General features: G+C 54.7%; 7 protein-coding genes across 7 annotated transcripts; 4 read left to right on the forward strand and 3 right to left on the reverse strand.

Moving 5' to 3' along the window:
* Window positions 1–155: 155 nt before the first annotated feature.
* B0T26DRAFT_721896 (60S ribosomal protein L8-B) lies at window positions 156–1,938 on the reverse strand. The gene is made up of 4 exons (XM_060442568.1): window positions 1,733–1,938; window positions 1,406–1,486; window positions 841–1,350; window positions 156–789 (listed from the first exon to the last, which is right to left on the reverse strand). The coding sequence occupies exons 1-4, from the start codon at window positions 1,733–1,735 to the stop codon at window positions 589–591; spliced, it is 795 nt and encodes a 264-aa protein (XP_060292830.1). The 5' UTR covers window positions 1,736–1,938; the 3' UTR covers window positions 156–588.
* Window positions 1,939–2,319: 381 nt separating this feature from the next.
* On the forward strand, window positions 2,320–3,617 carry B0T26DRAFT_721897 (ATP-binding domain-containing protein 3). Its single transcript, XM_060442569.1, has one exon. The coding sequence runs from the start codon at window positions 2,402–2,404 to the stop codon at window positions 3,605–3,607; it is 1,206 nt and encodes a 401-aa protein (XP_060292831.1). The 5' UTR covers window positions 2,320–2,401; the 3' UTR covers window positions 3,608–3,617.
* Window positions 3,618–4,507, reverse strand: B0T26DRAFT_835254 (uncharacterized protein). Its single transcript, XM_060447501.1, has 6 exons — window positions 4,392–4,507; window positions 4,269–4,333; window positions 4,120–4,212; window positions 4,061–4,064; window positions 3,881–3,975; window positions 3,618–3,821 (listed from the first exon to the last, which is right to left on the reverse strand). The coding sequence occupies exons 2-6, from the start codon at window positions 4,314–4,316 to the stop codon at window positions 3,801–3,803; spliced, it is 261 nt and encodes an 86-aa protein (XP_060292832.1). The 5' UTR covers window positions 4,317–4,333; window positions 4,392–4,507; the 3' UTR covers window positions 3,618–3,800.
* Window positions 4,508–4,665: 158 nt separating this feature from the next.
* B0T26DRAFT_835257 (uncharacterized protein) lies at window positions 4,666–9,071 on the forward strand. The gene is made up of 3 exons (XM_060447502.1): window positions 4,666–5,843; window positions 5,894–5,941; window positions 5,992–9,071. The coding sequence occupies exons 1-3, from the start codon at window positions 5,102–5,104 to the stop codon at window positions 8,724–8,726; spliced, it is 3,525 nt and encodes a 1,174-aa protein (XP_060292833.1). The 5' UTR covers window positions 4,666–5,101; the 3' UTR covers window positions 8,727–9,071.
* Window positions 9,072–10,285: 1,214 nt separating this feature from the next.
* Window positions 10,286–12,264, forward strand: B0T26DRAFT_652518 (ENTH domain-containing protein; the record flags this gene model as incomplete). The annotated part of the gene is made up of 4 exons (XM_060438375.1): window positions 10,286–10,358; window positions 10,446–10,515; window positions 10,636–10,867; window positions 10,909–12,264. The coding sequence occupies 4 exons, from the start codon at window positions 10,286–10,288 to the stop codon at window positions 12,262–12,264; spliced, it is 1,731 nt and encodes a 576-aa protein (XP_060292834.1).
* Window positions 12,265–13,734: 1,470 nt separating this feature from the next.
* B0T26DRAFT_754719 (nuclear protein 96-domain-containing protein) lies at window positions 13,735–19,551 on the forward strand (the record flags this gene model as incomplete). The annotated part of the gene is made up of 3 exons (XM_060445858.1): window positions 13,735–13,846; window positions 13,978–17,774; window positions 17,905–19,551. The coding sequence occupies 3 exons, from the start codon at window positions 13,735–13,737 to the stop codon at window positions 19,549–19,551; spliced, it is 5,556 nt and encodes a 1,851-aa protein (XP_060292835.1).
* Window positions 19,552–20,455: 904 nt separating this feature from the next.
* Window positions 20,456–22,522, reverse strand: B0T26DRAFT_742942 (cytochrome P450; the record flags this gene model as incomplete). The annotated part of the gene is made up of 3 exons (XM_060444188.1): window positions 20,456–20,496; window positions 20,804–22,260; window positions 22,338–22,522. The coding sequence occupies 3 exons, from the start codon at window positions 22,520–22,522 to the stop codon at window positions 20,456–20,458; spliced, it is 1,683 nt and encodes a 560-aa protein (XP_060292836.1).
* Window positions 22,523–22,922: the final 400 nt, after the last annotated feature.

Below are 22,922 nucleotides of genomic sequence, written 5' to 3' on the forward strand. Positions count from 1 at the left end.
AGTAGCCAATAGTACTAGAGGAAAAAAACACAGCGGACCCATCTCAGTGGATTCTGAGCTCCTTTTGGTATAAGATTATTGGTTACTCTCGCAAAATCCCCCATAATCACACCCCGCCTAAATCTCCGAGTTTCAAGAGAATATACGGCAGCAAAGGCGCGAGGAAACGTAATCTCTTCAGAGGCTTGAAGGTTAGCTTGAGAGGGACGCAATTTAATAGATAGGTATGCTACACTCTGGAGTAAATTGACGAAAGCTCTCCGCAGGCGCGGGTGTCATTGTGCTCCGACACCGGGTGGCATGAATACAAAGGTAGGTAGTAATATCAAGAGCTGCAAATTGTTCTTAACGCGCCACTATGCATTTGCCCAGCAGATTTAGCAGTTGCGAAAATAAATGGCATGCAATCGTATGCAAATTGACATGCTGCGTTGTGAGAGCCCTCACGAACATAATGTAGGTAAACGACGCATTTGGAGGTCATATCCGCATATGGCGGAGGCACGGTCTGATTCCCTAACTAGTTTTGGTATTTCCATACGCCGCCCGAAAGTGCAACCACGCCAGTCCGTCCATTTCAATGCATCATTAGACCTTGATGGCAGTCTCGAGAGCCTTCTTGCGCTTCTCGATCCGCTTCGTGGCCTTGTAGCCCATGATGCCACCGCCCCACTTCTTGCGCGCATCCTCGTTCTTCTCAAGATATCCCTCCTTGACGGCCGACACGAGCTTGGAGAGCTCGGTCTTGTCCTCTGAGCGAACCTCGGTAAGGGCCAGAACGGCAGCAGTCTGTAAAACGTATGAGCAGAGAAACTTGCCAAGTACTAGTGTGAATCAAACCTTCTTGTGGACGACGGTTCCGAGTCTCGCCTTGCCCTTCACAATGGCGTAGGGGACACCCATCTTGCGGCACAAGGCGGGGAGGAAGATAACCAGCTCAATAGGGTCAACATCGTTGGGGATGAGGACAAGAGCAGCCTTCTTGTTCTCAATCAGACCAACAACGTGGTTGAGGCCGTACTTGACAACGTAGGGCTTCTTGCTGGCGTCCTCCTTCTTCTTGCCCTCCTTGATGGCAGTCGCCTCCTTCAGGAGACGCTCCTTCTTCTCGGGCTTGGTCTCGGGGCGGTACTTGTTGAGGAGCTTGAAAGCCTGGGCAGCCGTGTTCTTGTCGAGAACGGTCTGGAACTGTGCGATCGCAGGCGGCACCTTGAGGCGCAGGTTGAGGATCTTCTTCTGGCGCTGAAGACGGATATACTCAGGCCACTTCACCATGCGCGACAGGTTGCGGTGGGGCTGGATATCCTGGCCAATACCGAAGTTCCGGGTCCGCTTCTCGATGAGAGGGTTCTGTCGCTGTGTTAGCGGGGCATATTGAACATTTTGAGCATCGAGGTATACTGACCTTGGGGGCCTTCTTGGCACCAGCCTTCCCCTGGGGGAAGGGGGCCGGCGCGGCCTTCTTGCCTGTCTTAGCTTTGGGAGGCTATCATCGAGTAGAAGACATCAGTAAATGTTTTGAATCCATTGACTTCAGTCTTCGTGCACTCTAAAGAGCGGCCGGGTGGGCGTTGCCGCCACGCCACAAGCCAGCTCAAGCCAATTCATCACCTGCGGCCTTGCGGCCGACAAGCGGAAAAACAATGCATCTCGAGAAATCCCAAGAGCACGTTTGCAATCGTGCGTCTAGGACGTCGTGCAGTAAGTAGGTATGCGACCGTCATGTACTCACCATGGTGTATGAAGGCTGTCGGCTCAGGTCTCCGGAATGACTTGAGGTGCGAGACGTTTGGATTTGGGAATTCGGATCGCGAGCGAGGAAAAGTGTGTGGATTTCTCGTAGGGTATGGCGGAAAATCCTCGGGACAGGGGGTAGATTGTGGATGGGGATTTGTGCGTGAAAAGCACTTACCACTTGGCCTTGTCGAGTATTGCCCCCACACCTGGCGTAGCTCTAGAATGGAGAGTCCAACTTTTGAGTTAACCCCACCAACAAGAATGTCCCCGCCAACACCAGCTGCCCGCTGCCCGTCACTCACAGTCGGATACGGACGCCTTCACATCGGGTCAAAAACAAAAAGAAAAAGGGAGGGAAAAAATACGTAACAAACTTGACCATATTTCCACATAATGCAATGTGTAGGAATTACTGATTAATCAGGCTTAGGGAGCTACAGAGTTGTGATTGGTCGACAGGAAAAGAGTGGGAAACCATTAGCCCACGGGCTACACGTGCCCCAACACGTGACCACGAAGCATCGTCAAACCCGCCCGCATCCTGTCCCCGTAGTTCGTGATTTTTGAGATAGACATAGAAGAATACGATCAACACAACCGCCACCCCACCTTTCGCAGCGGTTACTATAGTGATTAGCACGAATGACCTTGTCATTCCAACACAATGGCTCCCACACTTTGCGCCATGTGTAAGACCCAGCGGGCGCTCATCAAGCGGCCCAAGAACCACGCAAAGCTGTGCAAAGCCTGTTTTATAACCATTTTCGAGGATGAGGTGCACCACACAATCACCTCGTCGAACCTGTTTTTCCCCGGCGAGAAGGTCGCAATAGGCGCGTCGGGCGGCAAGGACTCGACCGTCTTGGCTTCTGTTCTCAAGACACTAAACGAACGCCACGGGTATGGACTTGATCTTGTTCTTCTGAGTATCGACGAGGGGATCAAGGGGTACCGCGATGACTCCCTGGAAACGGTCAAGAGAAATGCCCTCCAGTATGAGATGCCCCTCAAGATCGTGGGCTACGATGAGCTGTACGGCTGGACCATGGACCAGGTCGTCGAGACGATTGGCAAGAAGGGCAACTGCACATACTGCGGCGTGTTCCGGCGGCAGGCGTTGGACCGCGGCGCAAAGATGCTAGGCATCAAGCACGTCGTGACGGGCCACAATGCCGACGACGTCGCCGAGACGGTCCTGATGAACCTCCTCCGCGGGGACCTGTCGCGTCTCTCACGGAGCACCAGTATCGTGACGGGAGACAGTGGGTCCGAGGTCAAGCGGAGCAAGCCCCTTAAGTACTCTTATGAAAAAGAAATCGTTCTCTATGCCCACCACAAGAAGCTCGACTACTTCAGCACCGAGTGCATCTACAGCCCAGAGGCCTTTCGCGGCAGTGCTAGAAGCCTCATCAAGCAGCTGGAGAGGGTGCGCCCCAGTGCCATCCTAGACATCGTCCGGAGTGGCGAAGACATGTCGAGACTGGTGCCAAGAGAATCGTCGTCGTCGTGTGGCGGTTGCAAGACCACGCCAGTCGCATCTGCTCCTGCCGTCGAGGATGATATTGGGGGATGTGGTTCCCGGAACGGGCGTACCCCGGGAGGCGAAATGGCTGCAATGGACAAGCAGTTGATAGAGAACGAGGCGTACGAGAGGCTCGAGATTGATGTGGCAAGCACCATGGCCAGGAACAAGGCGACACAAAATGAGAAACCAAAGGATATACCTATAAGAAACGGGGGTTCAAAGGCTGCCACCCGTCAGGTCCTTGGGAACTGCAAGCGTTGCGGATACATGTCGAGCCACGACATATGTCAGGCCTGCACATTGCTGGAGGGTCTTAATAAGAATAGGCCGCAGATACAGATCTGAACACTTCATACACTGCTATAATGTCTAAATGAACCCCTATATGGGATTCGGTACGCGCGAGACCACCGAGGGTGTCACCTGTCTTCATTGTAATGTTTGTGAAGTTTGTCAATTCATCAAGGTGCACGTACAATCCTCGTCTTCCGAAGTCGCTATCTGGATACCAATGCCCCCACCGATTTGCCTCTTCTTCTTATGATATCCGTGGCTCGGTCTGGTGATTACAAAAGTTAGCAGTACTCTTGCATAGCACTTCCGTAGGAATACACATACTCTCCAAGGGTTATTCAGTTCGAATCCAGGCGGTGGCAAATGGTTGCCCGTCTGCCCCCGCAAGTGGCCCGTAAGTCTCCGGTCACGATCCATCACTGTTGGGAGAGCAAACGTTAGCACAATCCCTCATTATCTACCCGTTTGCCGCCGTTGACTCGTATCGGATATTGTGCTTCGTACTTTGCTGTCCAGAAGTTAGCTACCATTGCATTAGACTACGGTAAGAATGGTGCCGCTACCTTGTCCCATTGGTCGAGTGAACGTCTGGTTCGCTTGCCCGCGTTGTTCATATTCTTGACCTTGGACATGCCAGCTCCAGTAACTCCGAACATCTGCACCCAATTGTCAGTTCCGGGTCTTAGCGTCGTCGCCGTCCGGGGGTGCTCACGGCGAGGATGATTGCATAGGGAATCAGCGTCTCGAAAGGAACAGGCATTGCGGCGGTGTTTCGGCCTACGCAGCAGTATTAGTTGAGTTTCTCGGGCTATCGGGCGCGAATTTGGGACCGTACGTGAAGCCCTCGGCGACACTGGGTGTTGTTATGGTAGCTGCGTGCAACCTGCACTTGCATCAGAGTCGATCAATCGCGAACGTCAGGGAATTGGCGAATTAGTATTCTGGAGGGACGGCATGGCTGCCTCAGGCTGAAAGGAGCTCTAACCCAGCGGGCTCCACCAATCATACCCGAGAGCCTCCCTACAGGGGCAGATGACTAAGCCTGGCACCCTTGCGGGCCATCAGTGGATTTGTGAGTTCGGGGAAGGTTGGAACGCCTGAAGTGTGATGCAAGGAGAACGCGCGATGCGCAGCCGAGCTAAACTCTCACCTACTTCACCATCGATTGGGATGGTTCGAGTGCGATTTTAACGCGTCTATCAGCATCATACAACTGGTAATACATTTGTGCAGCTTCCTTTACGCCATCTTCCGCCTCGACCTTGCGCGTCAGGGATTCCTGTGCCCCAAGTCGCGACACCTCATCTTCCTCAATGCCTTGCGCATCGCGCCCACGAGCTTCCCATCCGCCCAGCTGTCTCTGCCCACCCCCCTCAATCTATACGCCCTGCGCGACCATCATGCGCCAGGCATGATACTTCCAGGACTCTCTGCCCACGTCTACTTGGTATGCGCTGCTTCTGCGTTGGCGGCTCTTGACGAGACTCGCGAACGTCGCTCGGTTAGAGCTCACTGGGACCGACAAACAATTCAACACAACACAGAATGGCCGACGCGCAGCTTTTGGAAGAAAACAAGCAACAACGAGTCACAATGTCTGTGCGGGATGCCGAGCCCGGCGAGGACGGCGTCGATGCCGACGTGATTATGGGCAACGGAGGCGCGTCCCTTTCCACCAGCCAGATCGATCTCGGAACCACAATCTGCGAGGCCGACAATGACCAGGACATGGATGACGACGAAGATGCCGAGGACCAAAACGGAGATGATGATGCTGAGGACGAGGAAGACCTTCCCACGGACGCCTCCGAGGGCGAATCTGAGTCCGAAGACGATGACGATGCCTTCGAGGAGGATGATCCCGAAGGGGAGGAAGACGAAGATATCCAACCTCGGGGCTCCTCCGCCCAACGGCGGGTTTCAAAAGTCAAAGATGAACATGACGAAGAGGAGGAAGACGAGGAGGAAGACGAGGAGGAAGACGAGGAGGAAGACGAAGGAGAAGGCGTCGGTGCCGTCAAGATAAAGCCAGGCGAAACAGAGGAAGATGATGACGACGATAGCGTCGTTGGAAGCTCTGCCTCGGAGTCGGGCTCAGAAAGCATCAGCGATGTGGACTCTGATGGCGCCCCGTGGGAAGATGCCCACGAGCGAGACGAGAGGGACGGCGAAAACGAATCAGAGAATGCAAACCCTAACAATTGCATTTTTTGCAAGCAGGACGAGGAACACGACCCAGCCGAAGAATTTGAGGTCTATTTGGCTTGCTCTAGTTGTGGGGATAACGGTAAGTTTCCTTCCATCATGTAGTGTGACGGTTAGCTAACAAGGATGCAGCCCATCAGCAGTGCGCCCGAGACGCGAAGGCAATGTCTAGTGAAGACGGTGAGTTGTCCCGCTCTGATCTCTAAGACCCCCGCTAATAACTACAACAGGCCCAGAAACCTGGAAGTGTCCTGAGTGTGCGGGGGACGACTCGGATGCTGCCGAAGAGCAGGACGAGAAGCATGACGTGGAGTTGAATGGGACAGTCGAAATAGATGACCCCCCTTCTAATCGCCGCGCTGGTGCTCCCAAAGTTGCACGAGACCTCCTGCCCTCGCACAAAGGCGGCGTCAAGCCAGATGCACATTCTATGTTTAACCACCTCGTCCTGGACGAGGACCCGATGGACGGGTCCCGTGTGCTGAGAAAGCGGAAGACATCTTCTGCCGAAGCAGACGAGAACATTATGGCTCTGCGCAAACGCCGTAGGAATACTTCTGACGAGCAGAGCAATGACGACACGAACGAACGTGACGAGTCAACACGACCGGTTTCATCGAGATCACTACGACAAAAGGTATTGAGCCCCCCCGCGTCTATTCTTAAGAAGATTCGTGGCAGCGTCATTATCAAGATGCGAGTCAACACCTTCGAGCTTCGCCATATTCTTTCACGAAAACCAAGAGGAAACAAAAAGCGTTCCCATAAGGCCGGGGCGCGGCCCTCGAGAAGGGATGCTTCCCGCGTCCCTGCAGCAACGGTAGCATCGGCTATGGCGCCATTCACGCCTTCGAGCTACTCCCAACCATTTTACTCGTTTTACGACAAGGAAACGGACGAGCTGAAAGGCAAGCCATATGGTGGAATTCTTACCGAAGCTGAAGCCGATACCTCCAAGACCCTGCCGAGTAACGACGACAGAAGACGGTTTGACGAGGCCAAGCAAAAAGCCGAGGAGGAATGGAGACAACGCCTTCTCAAAATGCAGGCTGAAGTCGAAGTCATGACGAAGAAATCCAAGAAGGCCACAGGACCAGCAAGCCAGATCGAGTGCATCGAGTTTGGCGGCTGGGAAATCGACACTTGGTACGCGGCTCCTTATCCCGAGGAGTACAGTAGGAACCGTGTCCTTTATATATGCGAGTTCTGTCTCAAATACATGAACTCAGACTATGTGGCCTGGCGGCACAAACTCAAATGTCCGGCGAAACACCCACCAGGAGACGAGATTTACCACCACGGCTCTGTGTCTGTTTTCGAAGTCGATGGCCGCAAGAACCCGGTCTACTGCCAAAACTTGTGTCTTCTAGCGAAACTGTTCTTGGGATCCAAGACACTCTACTACGACGTGGAGCCATTTCTATTCTACGTCCTCTGCGAGTACGACGATCTCGGTTACCATTTTGTTGGCTATTTTTCAAAGGAGAAACGAGCCAGCAGCCAGAACAATGTCTCTTGCATTCTTACATTACCTATCCACCAACGCAAAGGATATGGTAACCTACTGATCGACTTCTCCTACCTCCTCACCCGGGTGGAGCAAAAGACTGGATCCCCAGAGAAGCCGCTCTCGGACATGGGTCTGGTCTCCTACCGCAACTACTGGCGGCTGATTATGTGCCGGTACCTTCTGGACCATAGCCCGGAGGATGGGTCGCAGAAGAAAGGCTTGAGCATTAAGAAAATCTCCGACGACACCGGACTTACGCCAGACGATGTAATATCGGCGCTTGAGGGCCTACGGTGTCTAGTCCGAGACCCCCAGACGCAACTCTACGCTTTCCGTGTTGACCAACAATACTGCCGAGATTACATTGAGAAATGGGAGAGCAAGAAATATGTGCAGCTTAACCCCAAGGCGTTGACATGGACGCCTTATGTCATGGGGAGGAGCAACGCAACGAACTTTGAGCTCGGCCCGGCCCTTAACGCGATCGCACCTCGTGAGGATGAAGAGGAACACAAAGCAGTGGTTGCTCCTGCGAGAGAAGGCCTGGTAAACGGTACAGGCACTCTTACCCAGGCAGACACTCCCATGCAGGAAGCAAAAATCGAAGCCAATTCGACGGTTCTCGAGTCCACCGAGCCAAACGAGACGGGTGCAGTACCCGGCGATGACATTCCGCAAGAAGCACTAGCCAAACCCAACGGCATCCTTGTCAATGGCGAGGCCATTGAAGAGCAAACTCGGCGCCAATCAGGAAACGGCGTCAAGGACACCTCCGAAGACTGGACATGGCAGTACAGAGACATCCCGCCTTCACGATTTGAAGTGGTCCCTCCAATTACGGGCTCCCGAAGAGTTGACCGGGTTCGGACTGCGCTCTCTCGGCCGCCTGCGGTGCGAACTATCAGCAGCGCCCCTCGACCAAGACAGAAGCGACCAAGCGGTAGTTCCCGTCGTTCGTCTGCTGGCAAGCCCAAGAGCAGCAGTAAGCGAAAGTCTGGCGGGACGGGTCGCGGTCCAGGCCGTTGGCCAAAGGGCACAAAGAAGAGCGATTACGGCAATGCAGACAGCGGCCCGGGTCTGCCACCGGGCTGGGTTGCGGCGCGAAACAAGCAGCTCACTGCCAATACCGACGTCAAGACCGACACCAAGGACACTGTGCAGGTCCAGACACCGACAGTCAAAGAGACAAAAAGTCAGCGAGGTGGCGACACGACCAGCAGCAGGAGGAATGGTTCCGTTGGCGAGAGCAGCGTTGGCAAGAGCAGCGGTGGCAAGAGCAGCATCAGCAAGGGGAGGTCCTCTCCCAAGTCTCACTCTGGTAAAGACAGCACAGATCTCGCCATGCGAGATGATGATGCCGAGGATGACAATGGGAAAGGAGAGGACAAGGACGAAGATGATAGCAGCGACGATAACGACGAGGAGTCGGGAGAGTCGGAGGACAATGACGAGTAATTGTGCGAATACTCTATGTAGAGCGCGTTTAATCTGCTTTGCAGTTATTGGGGAAGGAGTATCGGTTCTTTTGAGTGACATCTTGCAGGATGCACTAGACTTGGTATTTAAGGTAGGTAAATAGGCATTGGGCAAATCTTGGGCGTCTCAGGGCGTGGTGCCCAGCAGCCAACCTGTGCGAGCAAACGAGGCAGAGACATAACGGTTATACCCTCAAATGTTCTAGATATTTTGTACAAGTACGGGCAACTTGTTGGAGCGAATGAAAAAAAAGTTAATAGGCGGAGGTTTCCATTTTTACTAACAAATACTAGTACTAGGGGAATGCGAACATATCAGCCAATGTCGGGTGTTATTTGTCATGTCACTTGTTGTGAATGGCTTTACGTGAAAATGTGCTTTCGTCGTCCTGACACGTGTGAGTTGCCCCCGGGATAGAGACGTTTACGTCAACCTAAGGAGATTGATGCTAGTGACAACACACTAGCTACCGCAACAAATACATGAAGCTATTTTAGTGCTCGGATGGGGCTCAGTCTAGACTGTTCCTGATCAGCTAAATATGGACTGCATTATGATAATACGTTCATACTTTTTTCTTAGGTACTGACCTCCATGCCTGGTAGGGCTCTAAGTTAACCGCGAGTTCTTAGATCAGCGGCACTTAGGTAACCTAAAGCTGGAAGGCAGACTGTCAGTGTCACAGGCCGGGCCGGTAGAGGCGCCCTATTTGACTCTCTGCCAGCCGGCAACCGATCTCGGGATCGGATGTAAATAGGTTTCTAATACATACGTAAGTATATCTGTCCTTCTATCTTCATTCTTCGTATCAACCTTGGACATTGTACGAAGGTTATTTGAAATTCCTTGCCTACCAGGTAAGGTGCCTCGCTCTCTCCCACCCTCGAAGTTCTAGGACATTGCCGCCGAGAAACAGCCCGGCCTGGTGACAGGACTCAGCTAGCGCCTCGTGCGTGCTGTATGCACAGTGCACAACCTAGGAAGGTAACTGAACCATCCACCCGCGTAATGACTACACACACCTATCTTAGATACTGCGCACCCAGCGAACGTATTTCGTACCTGCTTCCCAGGGCAGGTTCCATTGCCTTTGGACCCGTCTCCCGCCTCAATCGGCCAAGCTCCTGCACCTATCTTCAACTCACCCAACATTTATTTCGCGCCAGGCTTCCTCAATCAGCTTGCTTTGCTCGACCACGGCACTAAATATCCGCTGTCGCCATCCCACCGCCGCCTATTAACCACTTGCTTTCTGGTGTCGCTCTGTTGTGTACGAGGCCTCTGACATATTGTTACCCATTTATTGCCTCCGCCAGAGTCTGGCCGCGCGGCCCCATTTTTGTCCGGGATCTTAGCTGTAAGGTAATCATCACTGCCAAGTTCGACCACTTGACAACCCGGCCGACCCACCCGCCTCCCTCCAGGCTTGCGACTGAAGGAACACTATCGAACTGCCCTATCGTTTGACACTCGCCATCGCCGGTACTCTATCTATCACATACCGCTTTCCGGCTCTATTTTGTCGAGGAGGCGCCAAGATGTCGAAGGTCATTCGGAGCGTCAAGAATGTCACCAAGGGCTACTCTAGCGTCCAGGTCAAGGTGCGCGAAGGTGCGTGTCTACAGCAATTGCGCATTCACCTGGTCGGAGCATGCATCCTGTGATCGCTTGCTGACAACAGTTGCCCCCCGGATACAGCGACGAGCAATGACCCATGGGGCCCGACGGGGACTCAGATGAGCGAGATCGCCCAGTTGACGTACAATTCGTGAGTACTGTGCCGTTTCGAGTCTCGGTTTCATTAGGAGCGAGGCTTAGATCGCCTGATCGGTCGCCTGCTCGACGCCGTCGACAGCCAAGGAGTCGGTGTTGCTGACGCCGCCTCTAGTTCTACCGAATTCTATGAGATCATGGACATGATCGACAAGCGACTTAACGACAAGGGCAAGAACTGGCGACACGTCTTGAAGGCCTTGAAGGTTATGGACTACTGCCTCCACGAGGGGTCGGAGCTGGTTGTAACGTGGGCCAAGCAGAACATCTTCATCATCAAGACTCTCCGCGAATTCCAGTACATTGACGAGGAAGGCAAAGATGTTGGACAGAATGGTGGGCACAGCGTTCCAATCTGTCTTGATTTCGTCCGCGTCGCGATGGTTAGACTAACATTCTGACCACAGTTCGTGTTGCCGCCAAGGAGCTCACGGCGCTGGTGCTGGACGAGGAGAGGCTGAGAGCGGAGCGCAGCGACAGGAAGACCTGGAAATCCCGTGTTACAGGCCTAGAGGAATACGCCCCTACGTCCCCCGAGCCGCCACGCCGACAGCGGACTCGCCAGTTCACCGAAGAGGACGACACCGAGTACAGGCTAGCCATCGAGGCAAGTAAGGCGCAAGAGGAAGAGGACAGGAGAAAGCGCATGAGCCGGGCGGGCGAAGAGGATGACGACGATCTCGCCAAAGCCATCAAGCTCAGCAAAGAGGAAGAGGAGCGACGTCGACGAGAGCTTGAGGAGAGCAATGTCTCATCTTTGTTCGATGATGAGCCAGCGCAGAGTTCTCAGCCTCAGCCCAGGTTCAACCAGGGCTATGAGCAGGGCAGTGCTGTAGATTTCTTTGCGAACCCGATCGACCAGAGCCAGATGCCTCTTCAGCAGACCGGTTATATGCCCAACGCGTACACGGGATATCCGACACAGCAGACTGGATACCCGGCCCAGCAGACCGGATACCAGGATGCCTTTTCGAACGGATTCGGCGCGCAGCCGATAGCTTTCGATCCCTACGGCCAACAGCAGGTGCCCCAGCAGGCGTTCCAGCAACCTCAGCCGACGGGATATAATCCTTATGCTCAGCAGCCACAGCAGCAGTTTCAACCCCAGCAATTCCAACCGCAGGTTCAGGAGGCGTTGTTGAACCCTGGTAGCAACAACCCTTGGGCCGGCAACAGCGCGCAGTCAGGCATCAAGCCGATGCCGACTGGCTCTAACAACCCCTTTGCGCCGCAGCAGCCGCAGCAGCAGCAGGCGTTCAGCAGACCCCAGGCATTCAAAGCGCCGTCGATGCCATCTCTTGGCACCCTTCCAGAACAGAAGACACTCTCTTCCTTCTCGCAGATCCCCACCTACAACCAGCCCCAGCCTACTCTTCAGTCTCAGCCACAACGAGAAACAAACGAACACGAGGCTAGACTGAACGCTCTCCTTTCTAGCGGCGAGGGCATGGACACGTTCGGAAACACTGGAAACCTCCGTATCCCGGCGCAGCACACGGCTCCTGGCACCTTCGTCAACAGCGCTGGTGCTGGCCTGAGTAGGCTTACGGCCGATGCCACAGGCAACAACCCCTTTCTAAGACAGCAGTTCACAGGGTTGCCCAACGTATCGTATGGAGGCCAGCAGATGCCCGCTGCGACAAGTCCGGCGGGAATGAACGGGTACGGGACGCATGCAACGAACAACCCCTTTGCCGGGCGGCAACAGCAACAGACGGGCCAGGGCGACTTGATTCAGTTTTAGACACGGTATTGGGGAGGCTGGAGGATGGATTTTTTGACGTTGTATTTTCTCTTCACGAAGAGCTCTATTTTGCTTTCTTTTGGGAGTGGCCTGTGATACGATACCCAAAAAGTATGGCGATCAAGGGCTCACCTGGTAGCTAAACACTCACCCACCTCACCTTACATCACCCTCCTCACCGCCCGCTAGGAACGATGGACTAGGTCTTAAAATGCTTCATACTCTCTGAACCACTTCACCGAAACAAAAATTATCGCGTTTGATCTTGACTCCCAGCGGGGAATGGTGACTTGATGGTTGCGATTTTGATGATTTGATACTATGCTTGATCGACACATTCCAGGATGATATGGTAAGTCGCCGGGAACTTTGTGCTGTGAATGTATATCGCACTTGGACCCAAGAACTGCCTGACGGTAGAGTGGGAGAACAGACGGGAGTCGGGCGACCATAAGAGGGGCTCAGCCAACAGTGCCCGTCTAGCTGCTGCAGGCCGTCGAAGAACTGAGACCAGCAAGGGAAAAGGGTTGGGGAGTGCCGGGGGATTTATACTGTTTGAAATGGAACCCGCACACTACTCATGATTCATCAGCATATATGGTGCGCTGGCGCTGTGAAACCTCTGGCGCCTAGCTTTGCAGCGAATCAATGCACCACATTATATTCCCTTCGCTTTCCAGCGAGGTTGTCACTCTCTTATCGTGACCTGTGACTCGAATTTTGGTGCAAGGCAGACTGGCGCGATTAGTAAGAAAGGCTGCAAAGGCCAATGACAGGCCAGAATTGATTCACAGGCAGTGAAAGAGACATCACGTGACGTTAACTTTCCTCATGTGCTTAGAATGTCCGATAAAATGTGATGAATCACGACCGCAGGCTTTGTTTTTTGGATTTCTTTTCAAGGTACAAAAGGGCATCAGGGATTTCCCAAAAGTCATTGCCGCCACACGTTTTGTGTGTTGCTGTTCTATCTGTATCTTCAAGGTCTCTCCCACTTTTGTAGCGAAAAAGGGCGAGAGGCAGCAGGTAAACGGGAACGCGAAGCACGGGCCCCCACTGTCGCGTCATCCATTGGTCGGCTTTAGCTCGAGGCCCACAAATTGGGCTCCAGCCGAGCAGAGAAAGCTGAACCAGGCTGGACACAGTTCAGCAACTTCTCGCCGAGCTGCTGCCAACCTCGCCCGTAATCGCGCCTTCTATCTCGAAGGAAAGGAAAGAGGTGCCCTTCCCTGCCCAGGCCTGGCACCTTGTTTCCGCTCGAGCGATACTCCGTATTGCGCTCGGTTTCTTCAAATTCACGACACTCCTTTCTAATTTTTCCAATCATCGGTTTGTCGTCAATTCTCTCGCCCTTCCCGCGCGGTTGGGTTGCGTGCTTCCCCTTTCGCGACAGACCCTTATCCGACAATTTTTTTTTCCCTCTTCCGCGTCAACCCCTCGATACTCGGCATCGACACTACCATCGCCGCCATGTCGTTTGGAAATGGAGCCTTCGGCTTCGGCCAGAATAACCAGCAGCAACAGCAGCAGCAGCCGGCGTCCACGTTTGGCGGATTCGGCGGGGGCTCAAACACCACCGCAGGTATGTCATCCCAGTCTCTCCATCGCGCGCAACCGCACGTCATGTCGCAAGCATCTCACTTCATTATCACCACTGTTTCTACTTTGTGCGATCTCCTGAATCGGAACCGATTGATCTAACCACAAACACAGGTTTTGGTGCCTCTGGAAGCAGTGCATTCGGACAGGGCACGACACCCGCTGCCGGCGGTACCAGTCTCTTCGGTGGTGGTGGGCTAGGAGGCGGAGGTGGTTTTGGTGCCAACAACACTGCTACCACAGGTGGGTTTGGAAGTGGGAGTTTTGGAGGCGGCACCAAACCGGCCTTCGGAGCCCCGGTCGGAACCAATACCGGCGGAGGCATTTTTGGAACAAACCCAGCGACCAACACCGCCTCGGGCTTTGGCGGCGGCGGAGGATTTAACACCGCTGCTACGACTTCGAGCACCTCGTTTGGTGGCTCATCACTCTTCGGCGCCAACAAACCCGCCGCTACAGGATTCGGCTCTGGCACCACAGGATTCGGCAGTGGCACCACGGCTGTCGGCACCAGCACCAGCCTCTTTGGCGGAGGTGCCGGTATCGCTGCAGGTGCCGGGTTTGGCGGCGCCACAAACAACCCGGGCATTGGCGCAAATATCGGAGACCCTCCAGGCACCGCTGTGATCCCCTTTACCCCTACTGTGGAGAAAGAGGCGAACAACACTTCCCAGAGTAATTCCTTTCAGAACATCCTATTCATGGATGCTTACAAAAAGTGGTCGTCTGAGGAGCTGAGGCTAGCAGACTACAACCAAGGACGGAAGCAAGGCAGTGCCGGCGGCACCGGCGCGTTTGGCGGTTCGGGCTTTGGAACCGGCGGCTTTGGAGCCAACACCCAAACGAATACCGGCTTTGGCGCTGGATCGTCCTTGTTTGGCGGCCAACAACAGCAACAACCGGCGCCCAATGCCTTTGGTCAAACAGCAGCAACGACTTCTGGCGGTTTCGGTGCAGGATCGTCACTCTTTGGAGCCAACAAACCCGCTGCTACTGGAGGGCTCTTTAGTTCGACACCAGCACAGCCCGCCCAGTCGGGCGGATTATTCGGCGGTGGAGGCTTTGGTGCAACGAACACCACAACGACCAACGCCTTTGGGGCGAATAATAACGCTGCGGGTGGCACCAGTCTCTTTGGAGCCAACACGACAGCTCAAAAGCCCGGGTTCGGTTTTGGAAATACCGGCGGTAGCGGCTTCGGTGCTTCAACGACGAACGCCTTCGGGGCCAACCCGACAACGACCAACACCGGAGGCGGATTGTTTAGCAATACAGCACAGCAAAATACTGGCGGTGGCAGTCTTTTTGGGCAACAGCCACAACAGCAGCAGCAGCCGGCGGCCACAGGGTTTGGTGCCGCGGGTGGTCTTGGTGCTCAGGCCCAGAATACCGGTGGTGGACTGTTCGGCAACAACCAGCCAAAACCCGGAGGTCTTTTTGCGAACACCACCGCGGCAACGGGAGGTTCTTCACTGTTTGGCGGCAACCCCGCTCCCTCAGGGAATGCTTTTGGTGGCAACACGAACCAGAACGTCGGCGGCATGTTCGGTGCGAAGCCGGCTGGCACAGGTACCGGCCTGTTTGGGTCTGCCACCACAGCCCAACCCGGGAATACCGGCACAGGTCTTTTTAGCGGTCTTGGACAGCAGAACCAGGCGCAACAGCCTGCGCAGTCATCCCTGTTTGGCTTAGGCCAAAACAATCAGCAGAAGCCATCCATGTTTGGGGGCTCGCAGCCTTCTCTGGGCGGCAGTCTATTCAACAACCAGCCCGCCCAACAGCAAGGCAGCTTGTTCGGGAACAACACCAACAATCAGCAAAACGCTCAGGGTGGCGGGTTCGGGCTAGGGAACTCCTTGCTCGGAAATTCCCAAAACATGCAGCCGGCCCAGCAGTCATTTTCCACCAGCATCAATGACATGTCGGCGTATGGCTCGTCAACACTCTTCTCCGGTCTGGCAGACGACAAGGTCCAAAACCCCGGCCCCCTTGCCACCCCATTGTCAAGCAAAGTAAAGGCAAAGAGCCGCGCAATCTTGCCAATGTACAAGCTCAGCCCTGCCAATGCTACTCGGTTTATGACGCCGCAGAAGCGAGGCTTCGGGTTCTCGTATAGCACTTACGGCTCTCCGTCGAGCCCGTCGAGCGCAGCTAGCACCCCTGGTGGCTTTGGGCAGAGCCTTCTAGTTGGCAGCGTCAACCGTGGATTGAGTAAGAGTATTTCTGCGAGTAACCTGCGACGAACCTATAATGCAGAGGACAGCATTCTCGCGCCGGGTGCCTTCTCGGCGAGCTCAGGTCCCCGACTTCTTGGAGGCTCTAGCAACCACAAGAGGCTCGTCATTAACAGGGATATGCGAAGCGATCTTTTCACGTCCCCGATCAAAGACATGCATAACCAAGATGTTACGAACGCCGGCCATAAGTTGCAAAAGCGAGTCAGCTTCGACACTAGCTCCGCCGGTACTACAGACACTAGTTCACGGGATCGAGCACAAGATACCCCTGACAGTGGCTCCAATAACGAGGATTATCTGCAGCTAAAGTCTGCTACCCGCCCCGGCACTAATGGTGTCAACGGATCCAAGCCATCCCCCGTGACTGCTTCTCCTGATGGTGACCAGGCCAAGGGTAAGGAGCTGGCGATTGTCCATGAGGAGGAGTCTCCTGCCGTTCCCCGGGCCGCGGACAAGAAAAACGGAAGCCAAATTGACGCTGGTGCATATTGGATGTCACCTACAGCCGAAGAGATTCACGCGATGAATAGGATGCAGCGCCAGAAGGTTGCCAATTTCGTGGTTGGCCGTGAGAATGTCGGAAGTGTCTCGTTCAATGTCCCCGTTGATCTGAGCAACATCGATCTTGAGGGACTGTTTGACAACATTATCGTCTTGGAACCCCGGTCCGCCACCGTGTACCCGATTGCAGCAAAGAAGCCACCTGTCGGCAAAGGCCTGAATGTGCCGGCGCTCATCTCCTTGGAACACTCGTATCCCCGCGGCGGCCTTGAAACTTCTGGTCGGCGTCTTGAGAGGCACATTGAGAGACTGAAGACCGCAATAGCCGACACTATCTTTGAGAACTATGATAAGGAGACGGGCGTGTGGACTTTCACGGTCGAGCACTTTACAACTTATGGTCTTGGCGAAGACGACGATGAGGATGCGGATGAGACCGATGCAGATCTTGTTCTGGGAGGTCAGAGCCCAATGGACGTTCAACTGCCTCAGTACTCGCCGGAGAAGGAATCCGTTCCCTCGCCAGATCAAGAACCTGAAGATGATACCTTCGACTTCAAGCGCTCCCGGTGTGCAGTCCCCGGTGCTTTTGACGAGGGCGCTTTATCGGACGATGAAGGGAACCTGGGTAGTGCTCAACCGTACGGTATGCTCTCCCATCACGGATTCCAGGATGCCGATGCTCCTATCCCTTCTCGTGAGTGGCCCGAGGATGAGAGCATGGCTGACGGACACGACAACTACCAGCACGAAGCCTATGAAGACATGTCCCAACAAGGCTCCGTCGAAGATCACGAAGAAATGGCCCTCTCCCGTTACGTCGGAAACGACTTTCAAGTACCCGGCGGGATCATGAGAGCAAGGATGCGAGCGCTGAAGAAGTCTGCAGCGCCAACGCGAATCGAGGTTGCGGGCGGAAACGACTGGACACAGATATTGCAAGCGAGTGTGAGGGCACCAAGGACAGTGGATCGAGGAACGCTACGCGCTCAAAACGAGTCTGGCGCTGCATGGGATTTGAAGGATCGTGGAAGCCCTACCCCCCAGAACCAACCGCACTTGCTGGATGGAAATGGCTTCGCGACCAGCATTGACTTGATGAAGTCACTCTTCGAGCAGGCAAAGGGCCCGGCTCAGCCTGCGCAGTCGGCGTCAGCAAAAGGTTTCGTAAAGGTCCGTGTGCAACTCGTCTCCTAGATACCTTGCACCATCTTCTTGTTGCCTCTGTTCATTCTATAAAATTGCTCTTTGTACCTATTATTCCTTGCCATGAATACAAACTAAGTGTTGTTCTTTCTTTTAGTGGCCCTATCAAAAGCGCACCAAGGTTGATACAGAAGATGATCCCGCGGTATCTCGACCAAACTGGGGCCCCAATGAGACGCTTGTCACCACCCACGATGGCGCAACCAACCTGCTTTCTCTTGGCAGTGATATCGCCAGCAGTGCGCCATCGGCTACCGAATCAACCACGAAACTTTCTCAACTTCAGCAATACATCGACATTACCTCAGCCAGCCCGAATCGCCCAGAGGCACCTGGCCCAGAACTCCGAACGCTGGCTCAGGGAGATCCAGTATGGGAGCTCGCCGCTCTGCTGTTTGAAGATGATGGATCAAACCTGGTTGCCTTTTGGAGGCAACTGATATCGCAGGCCACCAACCAGGCACTTGACCAGGCTTCCAGCCCTGAAGAGAAGGCCATCATTTGCCTTGCGGGAAATCGTGTGTCTGAGGCCTGTGGACACTTACTAGCTGGCAGGGACTTCCGGTTGGCGACTCTCGTCTCATGCATTGGGAGTCAGACCAAGGATATGCGGACTCAGCTGAAGGACTGGCGAGAGTCTAATGTGCTCGCCGAGATTTCTGAACCTGTGCGGGCGATCTACGAACTCCTTTCAGGCAATGCTTGCGTCTGTGCCGGCGTCAAGAATGTGCCTATCGAAAACCGCGTGGCTTCTTTTACCATTTCGCAACGTTTTGGCCTCGACTGGATGCAGTCGTTTGGTCTCCGTCTCTTCTATACCACGGGGTCCATGGGAGGCGCCGCGGAAATCGCCGAAGCTGTCCGCTCTTTCCAGTCTGATATTGAGCAGGACAAGGAGCCAGAGCCCAACAGCGCTCTGTGGTCGCTCCTCAAAGCATTCGCTTTCCGCCTCTTCGACTGGTCGGATACTCGTCTCGGGTGGCTACTTGCGAAGGCCATATTTGCCACTGGCAAGGTGTCGTTTGGGCAAAACGCCGCAGAGACGCTTGATATGGCTACCATCTCTTTCGCGTCCACACTCACGGCCCAGACCCATTGGGTCCCAGCGACCTTTGTTCTGCTCCAGCTCTCCGACGGCTCGGCCCGCGAGGCGGCTGTCCGTGATCATTTGGGACGTCATGCACACCTCATTAGCTCTAAGAGAGATGAACACAGCACGTTCTCGGCCCTGCGGAAGTTTGGCGTATCCGAGAGCTGGATTTGGGAAGCAAAGGCGTTGGACTTCCGATCCCTCCAGGACTCGCGGCAGGAATACCTCTCACTCATCTGGGCCGGCAACTATGTGGAAGCAAATCGTGCGTTTGTAGACCGCGTTGGCCCTGATCTGGTGATTGAGCGTGACTTTAAGAGGCTCTTCGCATACGCCCAGCTACTTTTCAAGGTGCGCAAGAGCCTGCCCGATTGGGACCGAGCGGCGGCGGTTTACCTCTTGTATCCCATCGCGCTTCTCGAAGGCAAGAAGCACCGTCAGGAGGATCTTGACCGCTACGATAGCCAGCTATTTGACGGTCTGGTTGCACTCCGTGCAGCCAGCCACGGCGGCATCCGCCAAGGGGCGGCGATTGCCGACATGGCGGAAGAGTTGATTAAGACGCACGGAGGTGATGCAAGACTCTTCCAGCTGCTGCCCGACGACATCCGCGGCAAGTACATGCGGATTCAGGCGCTCGAGAGCATGGGATGAACTGGACAATCATGAAAATTTCGACAAAAAATGGTGGGAGGGGCGGAGGGGTGGAGGGATATCAGTTTGCGAAGTCCCAAGACGGACCCTAATATCTTGTTTGCGGAGGTGGATGTATGGATGACGGATTATGGGATCTTAGCACCAGAGAGCGAAAAAAAAGGAAAAGATTTGGGCCCTTTCTGAGTGTGTCTCGCATGGACTTCTGAGTGTGTGTGTCTCGCATGGACACACAGTGTTGCGAGTAGCGAAATAGTCTTATAGTAATCAGAAGATTAGAAGTAGGTAGCTGCTTGTTTTACCTCGTCCTCTCTCCGCTATGGCAAGAGGGCGATGGTCTCATGGCTACGTAGCCTAGTCAGTCATCTTGTCATATTCTACGGCAAAGACTAGGCCGTCTGAAGTGTTGCCAGGCAGATAGATATAAAACCGTCAGTGAGCAAGGAGAGATAAGACATTGCTGCTCCCCGAATGTGAAATCGTACAGTTGGGACAACTCCAAGTGTTGGGCGTGACCACTCTTCTTGATTCGTACATGTGTAAATAAATCTAGTGATCAAGCTGCATTTGTGCCCGACGTGTTGAGTACCTGCGTATGTTACCTAGTGTGAATGTCAAGGGGCGAGCAAACAAGGATTACCTTGGGTATGTATATACCTAGAGAATAATAGAGCATCAAGACAGTACGGGGGAAACCAAGCTTCGAGTATCTGAGTGTGTGGGCGTATGGACTGTGCCTCGAGTAAGCCCAGGCCCAGCTCTGGATGTATCTATCCTAGTGGTATCGTCATGATGCATGGAGTCGCCGCAATGGTGTCCGTTCAGAGCTATATGCTAACACATTTGCAGCATCTTATGTAGGTACGGAGTAGAAGTTGGGTCCTTTCCTCTAGTAGAACAAGTCTCAGTCCCTGTCTCTCCCCTTCTTCCCGCATATGTTTCGACCTACCTTTACGAAAGCCAAGCAGGAAACGATGGGATTTTAAGTCAAATTCTCCTTTTTGCTTCAAGGTAGGTAGCCGGCTGGTAAGGAAAAAGGTACAGCCATCTTGTTCAGTAGGTAGGTAGGTATCACCGGCAACAACGATCACAATGACATCCCTAATCCAAGCAGCAAAACTTAAAAAGAGAAACGGGAAAAGGGCAGCTTGGTCTCAGACAGCCACAATCCTCCTCCTCCTCCTCCGCCTCTGTAGCCACCCATCCCCTCCCTCTTGCTCGTGCCGGGGCCCTTCTCGCCCATCCGCGAGACGCACTACAACATGCACGTCCTTCTTGGGCTCGAGGATGTGCACGGGCAGCACTCCGTCCTCCTTGCCGGGCACGACGATGGCCGCCCCCGCCGCCGTGCCTGGAGGCGCCTCGAGGTCAAATGTCAGCACAATCATGGCCACAAAGGCGAGGATCTCGTGCGTGGCAAAGTGGCGACCGGGACAGAGCGTCTTGCCGCCGCCAAATGCACGGAACGCGGCAGGGTGGATGCCTCCACCTCCGCCTCCGCCTCCTGCTTGCGTTTGCGTTTGTTGTTGTTGTTGTTGTTGTTGTTGGAGCTTCGCAAAGCGCCCAGGATTGAACTTGTCTGCGTCTGGGCCCCAGATGGTCTTGTCGGCATGAATGGCGCCGCCGGCAATCTGCACGACACTTCCAGCCTGGAGATGGAATCGGCCGCCAGCGAGTGCCGTGTCCGTCTTGACCAGCCGCGTCGAGTAGTTGTCGGAGCCGAGGCGGAGGCACTCGCGGAAGACGGCGAGCAGGGTCGGGCAGCGTGTCTTGACATCGTCGAGACTGAGGCTCAACAACTCTTCTTCCTCTTCGTCATCCCCTGTCTCCCCCTTTTCCACGACAGTAGTGGTGGTGGTATAAGCAGCCCATAACTCCTCTCTCACCTCTGCCAACAGCCCTGCACTGGCAAATATTTGCAGCACAACCCAGAAGGTGGTCGTGGCCGTGTTGACGATGCCGGCGAAGAGGAACGAGACTTCTGAGCGAGCGGCAGCCTCGAGCGTACAACCATGCGCCAGCGCAATAGCAACTCGCTTACGCACGATGCTGTTGTCGGCGAGCTTTTCGTGGCGGCCAGCACGTAGGTACTCGGCGAAGGCAGCGGCCAGGGCCTCGCGGCCGCGGTACGGTTTTCGTGCTGTCACGGCAGGCAGTACATTCATGAGTAGCGAGCCGAGCCCGTGGTCAAAATCCCAGAACGCTTCCTCTAGCTCGGGCCGGGCGGCAATGGGGTTGTCATCGCCGTACAGGAAACGCGCCGTAGCAATGGCGACAAAATGGCGAACCCAGAGAAGCAGGTTGACCGTCCTCACCTGAACCTCCGCTTGCTCGTGCGGCTGGGGAAGTTGCTCTGACAGAGGCAGGCTGGCGGCATAGGTGTTGACCTGGCTGGCGAGTTCTGTAGCGGCGGCAAAGCTGAGCTGGTTGAGAGCGTCACCGGGGCCGAGGTAGTCGTACACCATGTCGTGTATGTCGGCCAGGAACCCCCGTTGCTCGCCGGGCTCGGGGTCGAGGTTCTTGCGCACAATGTCGATGGTGGCCGCGTCGAGGCCCAGCACGCGCTTGGTGATGTCGGGCACAAGCGGCGTGAATGACAGGGCTTTGGAAGCTCGCTGAACGGCGGCGGCTAGCGATGGGTCCGTCACCATGTAGATGCGCGACCCGGGAACAGGTAGCGTGAAGATGAGCTTGCCGCGGTTGCGGAGGCTGTGGTAGACGCGTAAGCTCCTCCAGCTCTGCACCACGAGAGGCGGACAGTAGGTAAGGTGGGTAGATTCACGTACCCGAGGCCCTTCACATATCTGCCGCCCTGGACAGCCATGCCCAAGAGATGGCCGACGAAAGGGATGGGCGAGGCGACGATGGGCGGCTCGTTTGGGTGCGTCTTGGTGAGCTGCAGCCGGTATAAGACGAGATAGAGGCTCACGACGACGAGGGCTGCCGCCATGACCACGCCGCCGACGTCCATCTTCTCGACGAGACCATCCATGTCACCACGATGTCGATAGCGACAGGATGCACGTTGCGTTGCACTTTTCTCATGTGCAACGATCAGGAAATGGCTAGGCTAGTAACGATGCGGGAAATCAAGGTGTCGGTGGTATTGTATTGGCTTCTGAAGAAACAGGATCCACGGCCGCCTTGATTCATCGAAATAGGAAACTGTCATAGAGGAGGAGGAGCTCGGGCGTGACACCCTGATGAGTGTGCGTGTGGTCTTGTGCATGGTTCCTTCCCAAATTAACGGCACGAAATGGGTTGCATTGGCGAATCACGAGGCAACCTAGCTTGGTCCCCGAAAATGGCTTGACATGTTGCCCACCCTATCAGAACGGGAATCTTGGCGTCTTCTACATAGGCGTGGGAAG

The sequence above is a fragment of the Lasiosphaeria miniovina genome (assembly GCF_030549165.1).
Source record: "Lasiosphaeria miniovina strain SMH2392-1A chromosome Unknown B0T26scaffold_6, whole genome shotgun sequence".
NCBI lineage: Eukaryota > Fungi > Ascomycota > Sordariomycetes > Sordariales > Lasiosphaeriaceae > Lasiosphaeria > Lasiosphaeria miniovina.